This window comes from Heteronotia binoei, chromosome 10 (genome assembly GCF_032191835.1).
Source record: "Heteronotia binoei isolate CCM8104 ecotype False Entrance Well chromosome 10, APGP_CSIRO_Hbin_v1, whole genome shotgun sequence".
Classification (NCBI taxonomy): domain Eukaryota; kingdom Metazoa; phylum Chordata; class Lepidosauria; order Squamata; family Gekkonidae; genus Heteronotia; species Heteronotia binoei.
Window position 1 is genome coordinate 99,937,687 of NC_083232.1, and position 18,314 is coordinate 99,956,000.

General features: G+C 45.1%; 1 protein-coding gene and 1 non-coding gene across 8 annotated transcripts in view; both read right to left on the minus strand.

Moving 5' to 3' along the window:
* Window positions 1-18,314, minus strand: part of FHOD3 (formin homology 2 domain containing 3) — a 407,856-nt gene that overhangs the window by 88,412 nt on the left and 301,130 nt on the right. For 6 of the 7 annotated variants that reach the window (XM_060247834.1, XM_060247833.1, XM_060247832.1 and 3 more), the window contains one exon: window positions 12,350-12,724. The exons of the other annotated variant lie outside the window; for it this stretch is intronic. In XM_060247834.1, the coding sequence (XP_060103817.1) occupies window positions 12,350-12,724 (375 nt within the window). The remainder of the gene's footprint in view (window positions 1-12,349; window positions 12,725-18,314) is intronic. 7 annotated transcript variants of the gene reach the window in all.
* On the minus strand, window positions 11,792-11,863 carry TRNAA-AGC (transfer RNA alanine (anticodon AGC)). Its single transcript has one exon. It is a non-coding gene; the product is annotated as a tRNA-Ala (tRNA).

The following is an 18,314-nucleotide window of genomic DNA, read 5'->3' on the forward strand; positions in this document are numbered from 1 at the left end:
TGAGATCTGACAAGATTGGGCCATACCAGGAGTGGCCAAGCTGCAGCTCAGGAACCACATACGGCTCTTTCACACATTCTGTGTGGCTCCCGGAGGTCAAGGAGGAACTTAATGCAGCCTTACTCTCAGGTAAGCACGCTTAGCATTGGAACCTCAGTCAGCCTCTGAGCACTGATCTATCATAGGTAGGCCACTATTTCTGCCATGTGTGAAAAGGGGAAGGAGGGGGAAATAGGCAGGCTTACAAGCTCTTCTCCTCCAACACAAAGGTTACCTGGTGACCTAGAGTGGGGAAAGAGAGTGCAAGAGGCAAGAGAGCCATTGGAAGGAAGGACAGAATTAAAGGGGGTGGCACAGGGTCCTCCCTTAGTTTCACAGCTCTTGTAGGAGCTGTATTTACTAACCTTGGGGTCATGGCACAACAAGATGCATAATAATGAATGCTGGTCAGTGATTTACATGGTACATGTGTGTTTCCTTCTCCCACTGATGCCAAAAAACAATTCCCTAATCTTTCTCTGTGCTGGTCTTATGGGGACTGTTACTCCCAGCTTTTGTTTTTAAAACTATCTCCTTCTAACATGGTCATGTTGTAAAGTGCATACATATATATTTTATCTTTCTATGCAAAGGAGGTATTAAGAGTTTTAATAAAGATGTGTGTATAATATTTGTTCATGTCTTGTGGTTCTCAAACATCTGGGCTCTTACATTAAACAAGCAGGGCCACCCCCTTGGCTATACTATGCTGCCTTCCTTCCCTCACCTGATAATACCACACTCCATGTCACAGAATCATTGAGCTGAAAGGGACCTCCAGGGTCATCTAGTCCAATGCAGGAAATTCACAAGTACCTGTCTCCTACACACACACACACACACAGTGACCCCCTGCTCCATGCCCAGAAGATGGGGGGGGGGGGGGAGAACCCCTTTCCATGACCCCTGGCAAAACTGGCCTGGAAAAAAATGGCTGCCTGACCCCAAAGTGGTGAACAGCATTTCCCTGAGCATGTAAGAAAGGGCCACCAGAACTTAACAATTATGCAACCCTTCCTGCTCTCCTCATAAACTGCCTAAGTTCACAGAATCAGCACTGCTGCCAGATGGTCATCTAGTCTCTGTTTAAAAACCTCACCCGAGAGCCCACCCACGGAAGCCTGTTCCACTGAGGAACTGCTCTGTCAGGAAGTTCTTCCTTTCGTTTAGTAAAAAAACCTCTTCTGATTTAATTTCAACCCCTTGGTTCTGATCTGACCTTCTGGGGCACAAGGAAAAAACTCTGCACTATCCTCTGTATGACAGCCTATATGAAGATGGTGATCGTATCACCTCTCAGTCATCTCTCCAGGTTAAACATACCCAGCTTCTTCTGCCTTTCCTCATAGGACTTGGTCTCCAGATCCCTCACCATCTTTGTTGCCCTCTTCTAGACACGTTCCATCTTGCCTATATCCTTCTTAAATTATGGTGCCCAAAACTGAACACAATACTCTAGGTGAGGTCTAGCCAGAGAAGAGTAAAGGGATACCATCACTTTCCATGATCTGAACACTATACTTCTGTTGATACAGCCCAAAACCACACTGGCCTTTGATCTCTCTCTGAAATATTATGTAACAATGTGGCAGCCAAAACTGAACCTCAAGCAACTCCATTGGACAAGTTCAATGGAGAGAAATAGTATTCCAGCATGTGCTCACTTAAGCAGCACATAGACTAAAATTGAACAATAGAGAAGATTAGCAAAGTATTCCAGCATCGCCAATGGAATCCATCTTCCAGGAAAGACTTCGCAAATGATACCCCCTGATTTGACAAGACGGTTTAGAAAGACCCATGTGAGACAGGATGCTGGACAAAATCTGAGTCCACTTCAGCATGGAGGGCAGGATAAAAACCCAAATTAATAAATCAGTATAAATAAGATGGACCAGTGGTCTGATTTGTTCTTATGCTACCAGGATTGACAGTACTGAACTCTTCTGAGAGGCCCAGGAATACTAACCTAGTTTCAGAGAGTAGCTTTGTCAGTCTGCAGTAGAAGAACTAAATTCAAGTCCTCGAGCATCTTTGAGACCACAAGAAGTTCAGAGTACAGGCTTCCTAGTGTCAATTCTCCCTTGGTCAGATCACTCCCACTCCCCCCTGCCACGTCCCAATCCTGACCCAAACTCATCCAGGTGATTAGTTCATCCAAACTCAAATGGAGCTGCCCAGCCATGTCTACAGCTTGAGGTGAGGATGTCTTTAGCTAAAATGAAGCACAGTCCCACTTCTAAGGAAGAAGAGGAAACAGTACAGAGCTCTGGATATATATTTTTTGTTGGGAACTGAAACGAAGCAGGCTATTCCTGACGACCGTTCAGTATTCAGGCCGGTCAGGGCTTTGAACAGAACCGAAGGATACGCGGGACAGGGAGAGAAGGTTAGCTGGCAGAGGAAGACATAAAGACGGAGGGGAAATATGTTTCTCCTGGCAATGTGGGTAGCCCATAATGGGAAGTCAAGTGTGTTTCCTTTTTGTTTGCCTTATTAGAAGCGAAATGCACAGGAGCGGAGCTGTCTGCTTGCCAATATGCGTTCACTGTCAGAAGCACAGGCGGCACCGGTGGGTTGCACTCCTCCAGCAAGATCCCCTGTGGCTAACAGACATTTCGCAAACATCAAGATCTGCAGGGGCCAGGGAAAAAAGAGACCAGACTTTTGCACGGCCACATCTGGAACGAGCCGTTGCTGGATTGCAAAGGAGAAATATTCCATGAAGGTTTTTCCTTCACTGCTATACAGTAACCGATGCAGAATCACAAAAGACATAAATCCTGTTACTCTTGCAGAAAAGTGGCTTGAAAACAAATCTATTCCTCCCACAGTTCCCTCTCTCTGCTCTCTGATAAATGCGGCAGCTGGGACACAACGATCCTCAGCAAAAGTGCCAGAAGTTGCATTGATCACATAAATAATGGAGTAATAACTGAATGACTGATCACTTTCTTTTCCTTGCATGATTGATCACTCTTGGACCCCAGGTGCTAAACAACGTAATTAGAATGTAGGACTTATTTTTTTGTAATCATCTATATAATTTTATAATAAGCATAGGCATTCAAGACAATCTTGAATATAAGCCAACCATTCCCTAAAAGCATGTTCCAGACAAAAAGGTTTTATTCCTGCACATACTTGTGCATACGAATGTAAGATGATCCCCTCTGACGATAACTGGTGCAATGATGGGGAAGGCTCAGGTGGGCAGAAAAGAAGGCCAAGAGCGGGAATGCTCTCTAATTCTGGCAGGGATCAGTCTAACTCCAGGTAGCTGTATTTTATTAATTTCCATAGAATTCTAGATTTGGAAGGGACCCCCAGGGCCATCTAGTCCAACCCCCTGCACAATGCAGGAACTTCACAAACACCTCCCCCTAAATCCACAGGATCCGCATTGCTGTCTGATGACTATTTAGCCTCTGTTTAAAAACCTCCAGAGGAGAGCCCACCACCTCCCGAGGAAGTCTGTTCCACTGAGGAACCGCTGTAACGGTCAGGAAGTTCTTCCTCATGTTGAACCAGAAACTCTTCTGATTTAATTTCAAACCATTAGTTGTGGTCCTACCTTCCGGGGCCACAGAAAACAATTCCACACCATCCTCTATACCAGGGGTGTCGAACTCATTTGTTATGAGGGCCAGATCTGACATAAATGAGACCTTGAGGGGCCGAGCCATGTCAGGTTGGGCCAAGCCATGTGTGTACCTATTTAAGATTAGGTAGCAGACAAACACAAATATATATATTTAAAAAACTTAAAACATGCTTAAAACGTTAGCCGTGATTGGTCTTAAGGGTGTTTTCTTTGTATTTCTCCCATAGGATCCAGGTAACTGGACAAAGGAAACTCTGGCTCTTTCCTTCCATCCCCAGGGACTGGGGGGTGGGGAACTTCAGTCAATAGAAGGAAGAGAGGTTTGGCTCAGTAGCTCTGCTATGTGATTGAGAGAGCCTGGCAAAGCAATCTATTCTTTCCTCCCCAAGGGAGAAGCCTCAGCCAATGGAGAAAATAGAGGTTTTGCTCTGTAGCAACTGAGCAAGCCTGGCAAAGCAAGCTGTTATGCAGAATGAAGCAAGAGAGAGGGAGAAGGAAGCAGATGACAACCAGTGGCTCGGGAGCCTGATAGGAGCCCTCTGGGGGCCTGATTTGGCCCCCGAACTGCATGTTTGACACCCCTGCTCTACATGATAGCCCTTCAAGTACTTGAAGATGTTGATCATATCACCTCTCAGCCACCCTCTCTCCACGCTAAACGTGCCCAGCTCCTTCAGCCTTTCCTTGTAGGATGGTCTCCAGTCCCATCACCATCTTTGTCACTCTCCTCTGGATCTGTTTCAGTTTGTCTATATGCTTCTTAAAATGTGGTGCCCAAAACTGAACACAATACTCCAGGTGAGGTCTTACCAGAGCAGAGTAAAGCGATACCATCACTTCTTGTGATCTGGACACTATACTTCTGTTGATACAGCCCAAAATTGCATTTGCCTTTTTAGCCACTGCATCACACTGTTGACTCATGTTCTATGTATGGTCCACTAAGACCCCTAGATCCTTTTCACACATACTACTGCCAAGACAAGTCTCCCCCATCCTAGAACTATGCATTGGATTTTTCCTACCTAAATGCAAAACTTTACACTGATCCCTGTTAAAATTCATTTTATTCACCCACCTGGAAGAGGGAAAAGAGTGTAAATTAAATCAAAGGAGTCAATATTTGTTCACATGTATGTATTCAGAACTGCAGAATATGCAAGAAAGAACCATATATATATGAACTATGCCTGGAACAGTTTTAATACTAAGCATCAGTCAGTCAATCCTTGAGCATTTAGAAAGGATAGCTGTGATTACTAAGAGCCAGCATGGACTTCTCAAGATCAAGTCATGTCAAACTAACCTTATCTCTATTTTTGAAAAAAGTTACTACCTTGTTAGATAAGAGAAATGCTGTAGACAGTTTATCTTGATCTTAGTAAGGCTTTTGACAAGGTTCCACATAACATTCTTTTTGACAAGTTGGTACAATGTGGTTTGCATCCACTTACTGTTACGTGGATCTGTAAGTGGTTGACAGATGGCACCCAAAGAGTGTTTTTGAATGGTTCCCCATCCTCTTGGAGAGGAGTAACAAGTGGAGAGCCACAGGGATCTGTCCTGGGATATGTTTTGTTCAATACTTTATAAATGATTTCAATGAAGGAATAGAGAGAATGCTTATTAAATTTGCAGATGCTATATTGGGAAGGGTAGCAAATACAGTAGAAAACAGAGTCAGGAAAAGAGGATGATCTTGACAGACTGGAAACAAATAAAATGGATTTTAACAGGGATCAGTGTAAAGTTCTGCATTTAGGTAGGAAAAATCCAATGCATCATTATAGGATGGGGGAGACTTGTCTTGGTATTAGTTTGTGCAAAAAGGATCTAGGGGTCTTAGTGGACCATACACTGAACATGAATCAGCAGGGCAATGCGGTAGCTAAAAAGAGAAATGTATCTACAGAAGTATAGTGTCCAGATCACATTATGTGATGGGATTGCTTTACTCTGCTCTGGATAGACCTCACCTGGAATACTGTGTTCAGATTTGGACTCCACAATTTAAGAAGGATATAGACAAACTGGAACAGGTCGAGAGGAGGGCAACAAAATGACGAAGGGTCTGGAGACCAATCCTATGATGAATGGTTGAAAAAGCTGGGTTTGTTTAGTCTGGAGAGGAGATGATTGAGAGGTGATAGGACTACCATCAACTACTTGAAGGGCTGTCATATAGAGGATGGCATGGGGTTGTTTTCTGTTGGCCAAGTGGGTTGAAATTAAATCAGAAGAGTTTTTGACTAAACATTAGGAAGAACTTCCTGACAGAGCGGTTCCTCATTAGAACAGGCTTCCTCAGGAGGTGTTGGGCTCTCTTTCTTTGAAGTTTTTGAAGCAGAGGCTAGATGGCCACCTGACAGCAATGCTAATTCTGTGAATTTAGGCAGATCATGAGAGGGAGGTCCGGAAGGGTTGCATCAGTTCTCATGGCCCTTTCTTACACAGGGGGTTGAGCTAGATGATTCTATTCTATGATTCTAACTGTACCAAAAGGACACAGATTTAGGAGAAATGAAACATGAACAGAAGATGAATGAATTACACATACATACAAATGGGCTACAAAAAACGTTAAGAACATAATGCATAATTAGGAACTCAGAACTATACTCTGAGTTAAGCAGGAAGGAGAGCAGAAATGTGGGGTGGCTTGTCAAATCCTGTCAAAGAGGATGTTTGTATAGAGTATCACCAACAGTCTAATTTTCTATGTCCAGAGGGTTTTCCATGAACACGTGAAACTGCCTTATACTCAGCAGGAAGTCATTTGCATATTAGGCCACACCCCGATGCCAAGCCAGCTGGAACTGTGTTCCTGTGCGTTCCTGCTCAAAAAAAGCCCTGTTTATACTGAATCAGACTTTTAGGTCCATCACAGTCAGCTTTTTCTAGACTGGGAAGGGCTCTCCAGGGTCTCAGGCAGAGGTCTTTCCCATCATCCCTCACTTGGTCCTTTCCACTGGAGATGCCAGGGGCTGAACCTGGGACCTTCTGCATGCCAGGGCCCCTCCCTCCCCTACAGGAAAGCATTCAGCCAAGGCATTGTCTATCTGCATTCTGAAAGGATACAGCCAAGGAACAGATTTCGGCATGATGAGTTTTGTCCAGTGGACCTAAGAACTGAGGCCTGTAATTCTATAACTTTCCATTCAGAGAGAATGACAATAAGTTTTCATTAAACATAAGCAGACCTCTGCTGTTCAAACCCTGTAGAAGTTCACAGAGAGCAAAACCAAACAATTTAGCTCTGTCAAACTTGAGAATGAACTGGAGGGAGTGGAATGTCTTCCATCATTGCTGCATGGGAGGAGCAGGCATTGATTTGCTAAAGCAAAGAGTCCACGCAATGTAAGGGGAGGGTCCCATAACATACAGTGAGGGGGGCATATTTTTATTGGCTCCCAGTTGCATTAAAGAAGTCTGTCTCTTGGGTGCATTAAAGGGCATTGGGATGAGGTGGGCACATTTCCATATCCCCATCCCTCAGATATAGGGCGGACAGAGTTTTTTTTTATTCACTCCTGGATGGATTTGAGTTATTTACTCTGGGAATGCTGAGAGATCTTCTCACTGCCATGGGGGACAACTCCAGTCCATAGATTAACAACCCCCCAGCAACCGCTGGGTTGGACTGAAGGAACAAAGCAGGGCTGGATTTTTTCAAAGTGACTCCTACTCTTTGTTTCTGCAATGCAATTTGTGTGAAACTGCACAGATGTGGGTGAAGGACCCACATCTCTCAGGTTCAATGAAATGATTGCAGCAAGGTCTCTACAAGTTGACTCTGTAATGATGATGCTCTTCACTGAGAGCACAAACGGTCCAGCAAAGCTGCTATTTCAAACTGGAGATGAGGTGCTGCATGTTTGAATGGACATCCATATTATACCGGCTGCCCACGATCAAAGAGCTGGTCCTTGCCTAAATGGCTTGAGACCAGGGGCCCTGAAGAACTGTCTCTTCCCGTCCTGTCCAGTCCACCACTGAAGATGCACCTCTTGATTACACAGGCCCTGCCTTCAGAGGTGGGAGGAGTGGCTACCAGAGACAGGGCATTTTCTGTGGTTGCCCCTTGCAATGTCCTCTTCCTAAGGCTCACCTGGTGTCTATGTCACTGTCTTTTAGGCACCAGGTCAAAACATAGGCCGTTTTCCCACTGACCTTACTCCGGAGCGACGTCCCCCTTCACCGCGCAGCGTCTGCGCGGATTTCCCACCAACTGCTGCGCACAACCAGGAAGAGCCGCGGCTTTTGCGTCGCAGATGTAAACTGGTTTTTAGCGGTTTACATCTGCGACGCAAAAGCTGTGGCACTTCCTGGTTGTGCGCAGCAGTTGGTGGGAAATCCGCGCAGACAGATTTTTGAGGAAGACTCAGCATGGGTTCTGTAGGGGAAGATCTTGCCTCACTAACCTGTTACATTTCTTTGAGGGGGTGAACAAACATGTGGACAAAGGTGACCCAATAGATGTTGTTTACCTTGACTTCCAGAAAGCTTTTGATACAGTTCCTCATCAAAGGCTCCTTAGAAAGCTTGAGAGTCATGGAGTAAAAGGACAGGTCCTCTTGTGGATCAAAAACTGGCTAAGTAATAGGAAGCAGAGAGTGAGTATAAATGGGCAGTCTTCGCAGTGGAGGACGGTAAGCAGTGGGGTGCCGCAGGGCTCGGTACTGGGTCCCATGCTCTTTAACTTGTTCATAAATGATTTAGAGTTGGGAGTGAGCAGTGAAGTGGCCAAATTTGCGGATGACACTAAATTGTTCAGGGTGGTGAGAACGAGAGAGGATTGTGAGGAACTCCAAAGGGATCTGTTGAGGCTGGGTGAGTGGGCGTCAACGTGGCAGATGCGGTTCAATGTGGCCAAGTGCAAAGTAATGCACATTGGGTGCAAGAATCCCAGCTACAAATACAAGTTGATGGGGTGTGAACTGGCAGAGACTGACCATGAGAGAGATCTTGGGGTTGTGGTAGATAATTCACTGAAAATGTCAAGACAGTGTGCATTTGCAATAAAAAAGGCCAACGCCATGCTGGGAATTATTAGGAAGGGAATTGAAAACAAATCAGCCAGTATCATAATGCCCCTGTATAAATCGATGGTGCGGTCTCATTTGGAGTACTGTGTGCAGTTCTGGTCGCCGCACCTCAAAAAGGATATTATAGCATTGGAGAAAGTCCAGAAAAGGGCAACTAGAATGATTAAAGGGCTGGAACACCTTCCCTATGAAGAAAGGTTAAAATGCTTGGGGCTCTTTAGCTTGGAGAAACGTCAACTGAGGGGTGACATGATAGAGGTTTACAAGATAATGCATGGGATGGAGAAAGTAGAGAAAGAAGTACTTTTCTCCCTTTCTCACAATACAAGAACTCGTGAGCATTCGATGAAATTGCTGAGCAGACAGGTTAAAACGGATAAAAGGAAGTACTTCTTCACCCAAAGGGTGATTAACATGTGGAATTCACTGCCACAGGAGGTGGTGGCATCCACAAGCATAGCCACCTTCAAGAAGGGGTTAGATAAAAATATGGAGCAGAGGTCCATCAGTGGCTATTAGCCACAGTGTGTGTGTGTGTGTGTGTATATATATATATATATTTGGCCGCTGTGTGACACAGAATGTTGGACTTGATGGGCCATTGGCCTGATCTAACATGGCTTCTCTTATGTTCTTATGACGCTGCGCGGTGAAGAGGGACGTCGCTCCGGAGTAAGGTCAGTGGGAAACGGCCATACTTTTACCCAGACTTTTAAGGATTTTATCTTTCCTAGTGGTTTATGTTCTGCTTCTGGTCTGAGGTCTGTTTTATAGAACTTTTTATTTATTTATTTATTTTGTTCCCAGCCTTTACTTGTAAGCTGCCTCAAGTAGATCTCTGTACAGGCATTGCAAAAATCTAAATAAATACTGCAAAACTCTTCTGTCCATATAAAACTAGTAGGTTAGGATTAGTCTAGTTTTGTTCTCTGACAGACTAACCTTTGAACATGCAAGGAGTTTTTAGATGTAGGTGCATTCTAACCCACAGCCCCACTAGAAGTCTGAAATGGTCTAGTCAGGAAAAGCCAGACCATCCGGCTGACTATCTGTTGTGGCTCTGGCCATGTCATGGTGACATGATCTCCCCACCCAAGAAGAGTAGAGCCAATTGGCCGCTGCTGGCAACATTTAACACTAGACAGAAGATGGACCTGCTGTTGAAGCATCATGGGAGCTTTTAAGGACCAAACACCACACATAAAGAAGCCAATGAAGGCAGCTCATGCCTGCAAATGTAACATGATCCCACAGTAATTTAGATAATCTTGATTTCTTCCTTTTGCCCTTCTAGTTGGTGAGCTGGTTAGCAGGGCTTGGATTTTTAATTTTTTAAAATATTTATATATTTTTGTGCAGTGTCTGTGGTTAGTCATGTTTTGAACACTGGTATGCCCGGAGAGATCATATGAAAAATAGCTAAGTATGCCAAACCTAACAGTTCTTCAAAATGTCTTTCCCCCCCATTGTAGAGTTGGATTCCATAGACCTGTTCTACAAGGGGATGATTTCCCCTTGAGTGGAAAGAGTCTTGTGTTACAAAACGGCTATTTCTGCCTGAGGAATGTGACGCCTAGATCTGTAGGATCATCCAACCTGATGTCTTTATCCTGTTGCTCTGTATAGGAGACTGGGATACAAATTCTTAAAACATAAGCATTCTACAAATATAGGGCTTCTTCATAGGGCTTTTCCACATTCTTATCTTCCTCACTTGTACCTTCCTGTCGCTTTGGGGTCTCCCATCCTGTTCTACAGTTTTGCTCCTTCTAATGGTTGATTTCATATTACATCTCTTTATGTCTGGCATGAAAACCTGCAGGGGCAAAAAGGCAGGACATAAAGAGATGTAATTCTGAATCAACCATTAGAGAGAGAAGAACACAAGTGGAACAGAACCCACCCCTGAAGCAGCAGGGACACCCAAGTGAAGGGGTTGAGACCCTGCTGTCCCAGCCCCCCCTCACCCCCCAGTGCAACTGTGCTGCCTCCATCTTGCCCTCATATTCCTGCACTGTCTTCACATGTTCATTGAGGCTTCTGTGCATGGAGGACAGTCTACTCATACAATGCACAACAAAACTGTGGTGTGCAGATAGCACTCACACATGTAAGTTCCTATGCAAATGCAAAATCCCAAGATGATCCACCACTCAGGGATGGCCCTTCTCCCAAAAATCTTGGATGCAGGAACATGTGAAGCTGCCTTATACTGAATCAGACTGTTGGTCCATCAAGGTCACTATTGTCTACTCAGGTTGGCGGCTGCTCTCTAGGGTTTCAGACAGAGGTCTTTCGTATCACCTACTTTGTTGTTGTTGTTCAGTCGCACAGTTGAGTCCGACTCTTTGCGACCCCATGGACAAAGTCATGCCAGGGCCTCCTGTCTTCCACCATACTCCGAAGTCTGCTCAAATTTGTGTTTGTTACATCAGTAACACTGTCCAGCCATCTCATCTTTTGCCGTCCCCTTCTTCTTTTGCCTTCTGTCTTTCCTAGCATCAGGATCTTCTCCAGGGAGTGCTCCCTTCTCATTTGGTGGCCAAAGTATTTGAGCTTCAGCTTCAGCATCTGACCTTCCAGGGAACAGTCTTCGGACTGACTCATTTGATCTTCTTGCAGTCCAGGGGACTCTCAAGAGTCTTCTCCAGCACCACATCTTAAAAGCATCTATTCTTCTGTGCTCGGCCTTCCTTATAGTCCAGCTCTCACAGCCATACATTACTACTGGGAATACCATCACTTTGACTATACGGACTTTTGTTGGCAGGGTGATGTCTCTACTTTTTATTATACTGCCCAGGTTAACCATACCTGTCCTCCCAAGGAGCAAATGTCTTTTAAGTTCATGGCTACAGTCACCATCTGCAGTGATCTTGAATCCCAGAAATGTGAAGTCTGCCACTACTTCCATGTCTTCCCCTTGTATTTGCCAAGGTGTGATGGGGCCAGATCCCATGATCTTAGTTTTTTTGATGTTGAGTTTCAAGCCTACTTTTGTGCTCTCCTCTTTCACCCTCAACAAGAGGTTCTTTAGGTCCTCCTCACTTTCTGCCATTAGAATAGTGTCATCTGCATATCACCTACTACTTGGTCTTTTAACTGGAGATACCAGGGATTGAACCTGGGGCCTTCTGCATGCTACGCAAATGCTCTACCACTGAGCCACAGCCCCTTCACTAAAAAACTTAAATACATGGACACATACTTCTGCCTTATACTGAACCAAACCATCAGTCCACCAAGGTAAGCATTGTCTACTCAGACTGGCAGCAGCTTTCCAGGCTAAGCAGACGCTGTACCACTCCGGAATGGCCCTTCCCCTAAAAAACTTGGATACACGACACATGAGGGTGGTCTTATACTGAACCAGACACTTGGTCCATCAAGGTCAGTACCATCTACTCTGACAGGCATTAGCTTTCCAGGGTTTCAGACAGAGCTCTTTCACATTACCTACCACCTGATCCTTTTTAACTGGAGATGCTGGAGACTGAACTTGGAACTTTTGGCATGCATAGCTTAGAGATAACATAAGGACAAGAAAATAAGGACAAGAAAAATCCAAGAAAGAGTTGACGTGCACAAAATTAACATTAATATCAAATATTTCTCAAACAGTCTAATCCACTTATCTTGCAGATCTACAAAGAAGTGCTACCTGTGTTCTCTTATCTTTTCTGCTTCCTTCTCTTTCCCAGCTGTGGAAGGCTCTTCAAGATCATAGGAAAAGAGGTGAAAGGGGCTATGAGGTACATAAGGTAATTTTTCAACTGTTGGAGAGGACTTTGGAGTACCCGACGAGGATGATGAGTTTTGTGAACAGCTGATGGGTAGAGATGAGGAGGGTGATGAGCGTAGAGGAAAATGGTGTGAAGCAAATGGATCAGGCACAGAGGATGAAGAGCTGCTGGAAAGACTCTCTGCCCTAAAGCTCACAGGAAGAGGCCTCTCTTCTTGAAAAAGGACACTTGGAGTGGCCACAGTCTCTGAACTCTCTGGCCCATTTTCAGCCTCCTGCACTTCTGAGAACAAACTGGAGATAAAAGGTATATGAGAAGCAAAGGAAACACAGGACAGGGTAGGGTAGGGAAGAAAAGGAGGTTATTGCCACAGCTGTGAAGGACAGGTCACAATGGGAGCAAAGTACAGGAACGAATATAGGAAAAGCTGCATTTGCCTTCTTCTGGAAGCCCCAACATGGTGCCCGTGGGCAACAGGACACCCACTGACACTTTTCCTGGGGCCTGTCAAGTGGGTGGGGCCATTTGGGACTTTTATACAGCAAGGCTTCTGATCAGCCCTTGGAAATTTCATTGGTTGTGCAGATTTTTAAAAGCATTGCTTTGGCAGCAGCTGAAGGTAAGCTATGGCAGCCATTTTCATTACTGAGCCCACATGTGGCATCAGAATCCCAAAGGTGGCCACAGAGTGGAAAAGGTTGGGGAATCCCCTCTCTTATCCACATACACGTGGAGATGGAAAGGGCTTCTGGGGAATCTCTTCCACATGGGGCTCATCCCTGTCACAGCACCATTCCCCCCTCCCCGCTTAAAATCGGATCAGAAATGAATGCAGCTAGAGGGGTGGATCCTGACTGCCAGAGTCCACCCTGCAAAACAGGAAGGATTCTCCCCTGGGGCCACTCATTTATTCTCTGCAGAGCGCAGAATGAATGAAGAGTAACAACTGCAGGTTGGACACGAACTACCAGAGGCTTCACTGTGAAGGGTATACATACCCATCACAGGGTGATGAATGGATGCCAGAGAGAGGGGAAATCTGGGGCAGAGAGCACCTTCACGGGGTGGGGTGCAGCCAGTCCTCTACAACAGGGGCTTCTCCCAGAATCCTATGGGGACCTGCTGATTTGCTGCATGAAATATTTTGCTGTTACCATTCCGGAGGACAATGCTCTGAGTCTCAGAGAACCCGTAACAAAGATTACTGCAGTATTTTATTTGGAATTCAACATATTAAATGCTTTCTGTTCAAGCAAATTAAAAAACTGGAAGTTGAGCAAGACAGAAGCCTGGTTTAAATATTACAGGATAGCAAAATTAAGTATTTGAGCAATCCATAAGAGAGTGCTTATGCTTCCCATATACTTATTTGGCTTAAGATGCCAGTGGCCAGCAGCTTGTAATATCATTTGAAATATGTCAGGACAAGAAAAATGAAAGCTAGAACCTGTATTAGTGTGTATATATTCACAGTGTATGCAACATTCACACACACACAAAACAGATGCATTCTCCTATATCAATATGGGTAAGTAGAGATCAGATTAGTCTCACTTGCCATGACTCTCCCTTCTTGGTGATCCAGGGGTGGGGCAGCCTTGACTTCTGGGAGACACTCCCCCCAAAGGACAGGAAGGGTCACCAATCTTGTGTGATTCCTGTAGGGAAGGGGCTTCTTGCTCAGACCCCAGAATGATCCAGAAGCAGTGTGCAAATATACAAAACTCAAAGAAACCAATCAATGGTTAAGAAAAAAGGAACCTACGAACAGAACTGAAGCACAACTTCATAACTACTCCCAGAGAAGCTCGCCAGGAAGCAGAAGGACAAGAAGAAGAAGGAGACGAAGAAGGAGGAGAAGAAAAAGAAGAAGAGTGTTCTAGAGAATTCTAGTTCCATACAGCATACCTCTCTTCCTCAAGAGCTAGGCCCTGAAACTTAACCTTGGATGGGAATAGACTGTCCCACACCTGGACCACAGAGAAGGAAGATTCATGCTAAGTGAGACAAATCTTCCATTCTCCAGTGGTCCAGTCTTGACTTCTGGGATACAGAAAAGCAGTGTGCCCCAGAGAGGGAAAGACCCAGCTCCTAAATTGAGAGGGCAAAATTCACCTTAGAGATGAAGGCTGAATCTGGACGGAGCACTACTCTGTCCTTATACATAGCTTTTCGTCCACAGAAAGACCTCTAGAAGTGATGCCAACCAGGAAAATAAAGTTTCAAACGTGATTTCTTTAAGAAGACAGGTGGCCATTGGTTTGAATGGAGATATGGAGAGAGCTCTGAGTACTAGGTTTAGGTTCCAGATAGGGAAGCAATGGACCTGAGGTATATTAAGCAAAGAAGTGCCTCTTAGAAACCTCCTAACCTGGGGGTGCTGGGATAATGACTTCCTTTTCTTATAGCCTATGATGGCAGAAATGGCTGCCACCTATCTTCTCAGCATGCTTGTACTAAGACCTTTCCCCAGTACTAAGACCTGCAGAAGGAAAGGACATCTCTAACTTTGGCTTGGGGGGGGGGGGGTTATCTCTTTGTTAGAACACTATGAATAGAAAACCTGACACGAGTTATTGTAAACCCTATTCGCGGAAGCTTTCCTGTAGGTAATCATAGTGTTAATAACCTTTTCTGAATATCCTGTTTGTTTGAACTGCAAATGCTCAACCTCCAGGCTGTGAAGCTTTAGAAACTCAGGCTGGAGGTGAAGGAGAAATCCCTGGCAAAGAAGATTCTCCCTGATGAGAAGATGCCAGGGCTCCTTGTTGGACCAACTCAGTAAGTCCTGGAACCATGACCTCCTTGGCCAATATGGGTCCACTAGTACTATCTCTGCCCTGAGTTCTATGATTCTTTGAATCATCTTTTGAATTAACTGTATGAGAGGAAAGGTGCACAAGTAGTTGATTTGGCCAATCACAACTTAGTGCATCTACCCCTATTGCCTTTGGGGACCTTGTTCTTGAGACATAGTACTTTGCAGTTCTGCTGCATCATGAAAAGGTCCACTTCCGCCTTTCCAAACTCGTGGCATATCTGTTGGAAGATTATCTTGTTCAGCATCCATTCTATTTGGTTGAGATCCTTCCGACTGAGCCAGTCTGCCAATGTGTTGCTCTGGCCGCTACATGAACTGCCACTGCATGGTCACTTTTGCCTTTGCAGTGAGGGACCCGGACCCAGTACCCCTCTGGCAGCTGACATATGATTTGGCTGTCATGTTGCCTATGTGTATTATAATATGTTGCCCTGTCAGAAGATCCTGAAAGGATAACAACTCCTAGACTTGTTGCCCTGAGCTCCAGCAGGCTGATGATTCTTTTGGATTCCTTCTAAGTTGAGATATCCTGAGCCACTATTTTCTGAGGATGCACCCCCACCCCCGCCAAATCTGGTGAGGCTTGCATCCACTGTAATCATCAGCCTCTTTGGTTCCCACAATGGAGTCCCCTCCAGGAATCTGGAAGGTTCTGTCCACTATTTAAGTTCCTGAGTCAAATATCCAGGTATTTTAATCAGTCTGAACCATTTGCAGGCTATTGCCTCCTGAAGGGGAAGGAGGAACCTCTGGAGTGAGCAAGTATGAAATATGTGCCACTGGATGATATCCTGACAGGTCTATGACTGAGAGGTCCGTGTCTGAGAGGTCCAAGGTTGGAACCCCAGCTGAGGCAGACCCATGTTGAGAGTCATGAGTGAAGGCCTGGGTGAGGGGGGGGGCATATCGTCATTACTAGAAGTATCATCAGGAACATCACCTCCACTTGTGGCCACCTTGTGAGCTCCTGCACTGAAGTTAGGATCTTCTCCTGTCTTTCCTGGGATAGGAAATCGTAGTTTTGGACAGTGTCTATTATTATCCCTCTGAGATGGAGATAGGCTGCTTTTCTTGCAGTTGATGATAAACCCATGATTCTGGAGACAGGACACCATTTGACAGACATTTTCAGTCCCTTGGAGGTAAGATGGGGCCTGATTAAAATGTCATCCAGATATGGGAAGATGGCCACCCCCTTGGGTTCTCAGATGTGTTATCAGTGCAACCAAGACTTCGGTGAACACTCTTGGTGTCGATCTGAAGCCAAAAGGAAGAGCTTTTTGGTCTTAAATGAAAATGAAGACCATTGTATGCAAAGTGCAGGAACCTTCAATGAGATTTCCAGATTGGAACATGCAAACAGGCCTCTGACATATCTACAGAAGGGGGGGCGGAATCTCCTTTCTGTATGGATGCTAGAATAGACTTGAGTGTCTCCATCCAGAATTTCCTCTTTCTTACTCTCTTGTTCAGCCATCTGAAGTCCAGAATAGCTCTCACATCCCTGTTCTTCTTTGGAACTATGAAGAAAACCGAGTAGGCTCCTAAGGTCTTCTGGGCCTCTGGCACTGGTTCTATCACTCCTATGTCCAGTAAGTGTCGTATGGCTTTGAGGAGAACGAGGTGTTTTTGCAGACAATGATTTCTTGGTAGTTGAATACATCTGTTGGGAGACAATGAACAGAGTTCCATCGTATGCAAAGTGCAGGAACCTTTCTTTGACACTGTGTGTAGGACCCACTTGTCACCCACTGTGGATTCCCACTGAAACACAAAAAGTTGAAGGCGACCTTCTGTGCTGGGCAAATCTGGATCCCCTTTGATAATCATGCTGAAGAGCTCTTTTTGGGGCCTCTTTGATTCTGTCCTGATGTTCTGGTGAAAGAGGAAGTATTACCACTGGGTTGTTTGGACTGCTATCTCCCCTTTGAGGGTCTGGGTGTTCGAAATCTTGAGGTAAGCCTGTGTTTATGAAAGGAGGAGAAACACTTCTTAGGTTTGTTATCCCTCTTCTGAGAAGGCAGAGATTTCTTCTTGACTTTATCCTCCCCATGGAGAGCTGGGTGTTCCAAGCAGCAGCTGCCAATGCTTCTAATGGAATAGTGACTGGGGAAGTGCTCCTGGCCTTAGGGCTGGAGACCCCACAACTTCAGAGATCCTAGGAGCCAAAGGCTAAGGGGAGTTTCCCCACTGCTGAAAGTGCTTCTGATCCCTTTGATCTCCAATGAGCTCGAGAGTGGTCAAAGCAACATCCTTCCCACTCCCTGGATGATCTCCCTGAAGATTTTAGCAAAGAAGGTAGCAGGCAGGAATCTTCAGAAGAAATTGGGATGGGGTGGGGAGTAGGAATCGTGGCGCTCTACAGTGCACAGTTGATGACCTATGACTGCCTAGAGGCAGGGCTGAAGACTGGGGTCTGAGCAAGAAGCCACTCCCCTCCAGGAATCACACATCAGTGGCCCTGCCTGTCCATTGGGAGGAGCGTCTCCCAGAAGTCGAGAATGCCCCTCTCCGGACTACTGGAGAACATACATTTTAACACTGGGCTACTGGAATCAATCTCAGTGTTTGCTAAAATGTTAAAAGAGGACATCGGTACACAAAAATTACAATGAGTGCTAGAAAAAAGATGCAGGTGTGCTTCTATTATCCTCCTCAACTCTGGGCTTTTCCACATTCTCATTTTTATCACTTGTGTGTCCCTATTGCTCTGAGGGGTTTTTTCCTGTTCCTGCTTTATTCCTTCCAGTGGTTGATTCAATATTATACCAGTTTGTGCCCAGTGTAGCTCTCTACAGATTTAGACTGCAGGTTTTCATGCAGGACAAAAACTAATACTGAATTGACCACTAGAGGGAGCAAAACATAGGCAGGAAAGCAACTTCCTCCCAATGAAACAGGAACTTACAAGCAAGGAAAATGAGGATACAGAAAAGCCTCCAATGGAAATTTCATCAGTATGTTGTCACAGTCCCCTTTTTTTGTTTTTAGAAATAAGGGAGTCTTTTTTAAAATATATTTTTGAATTATCTATAGGTAGAAATGGTATCTTGTTCTTACAG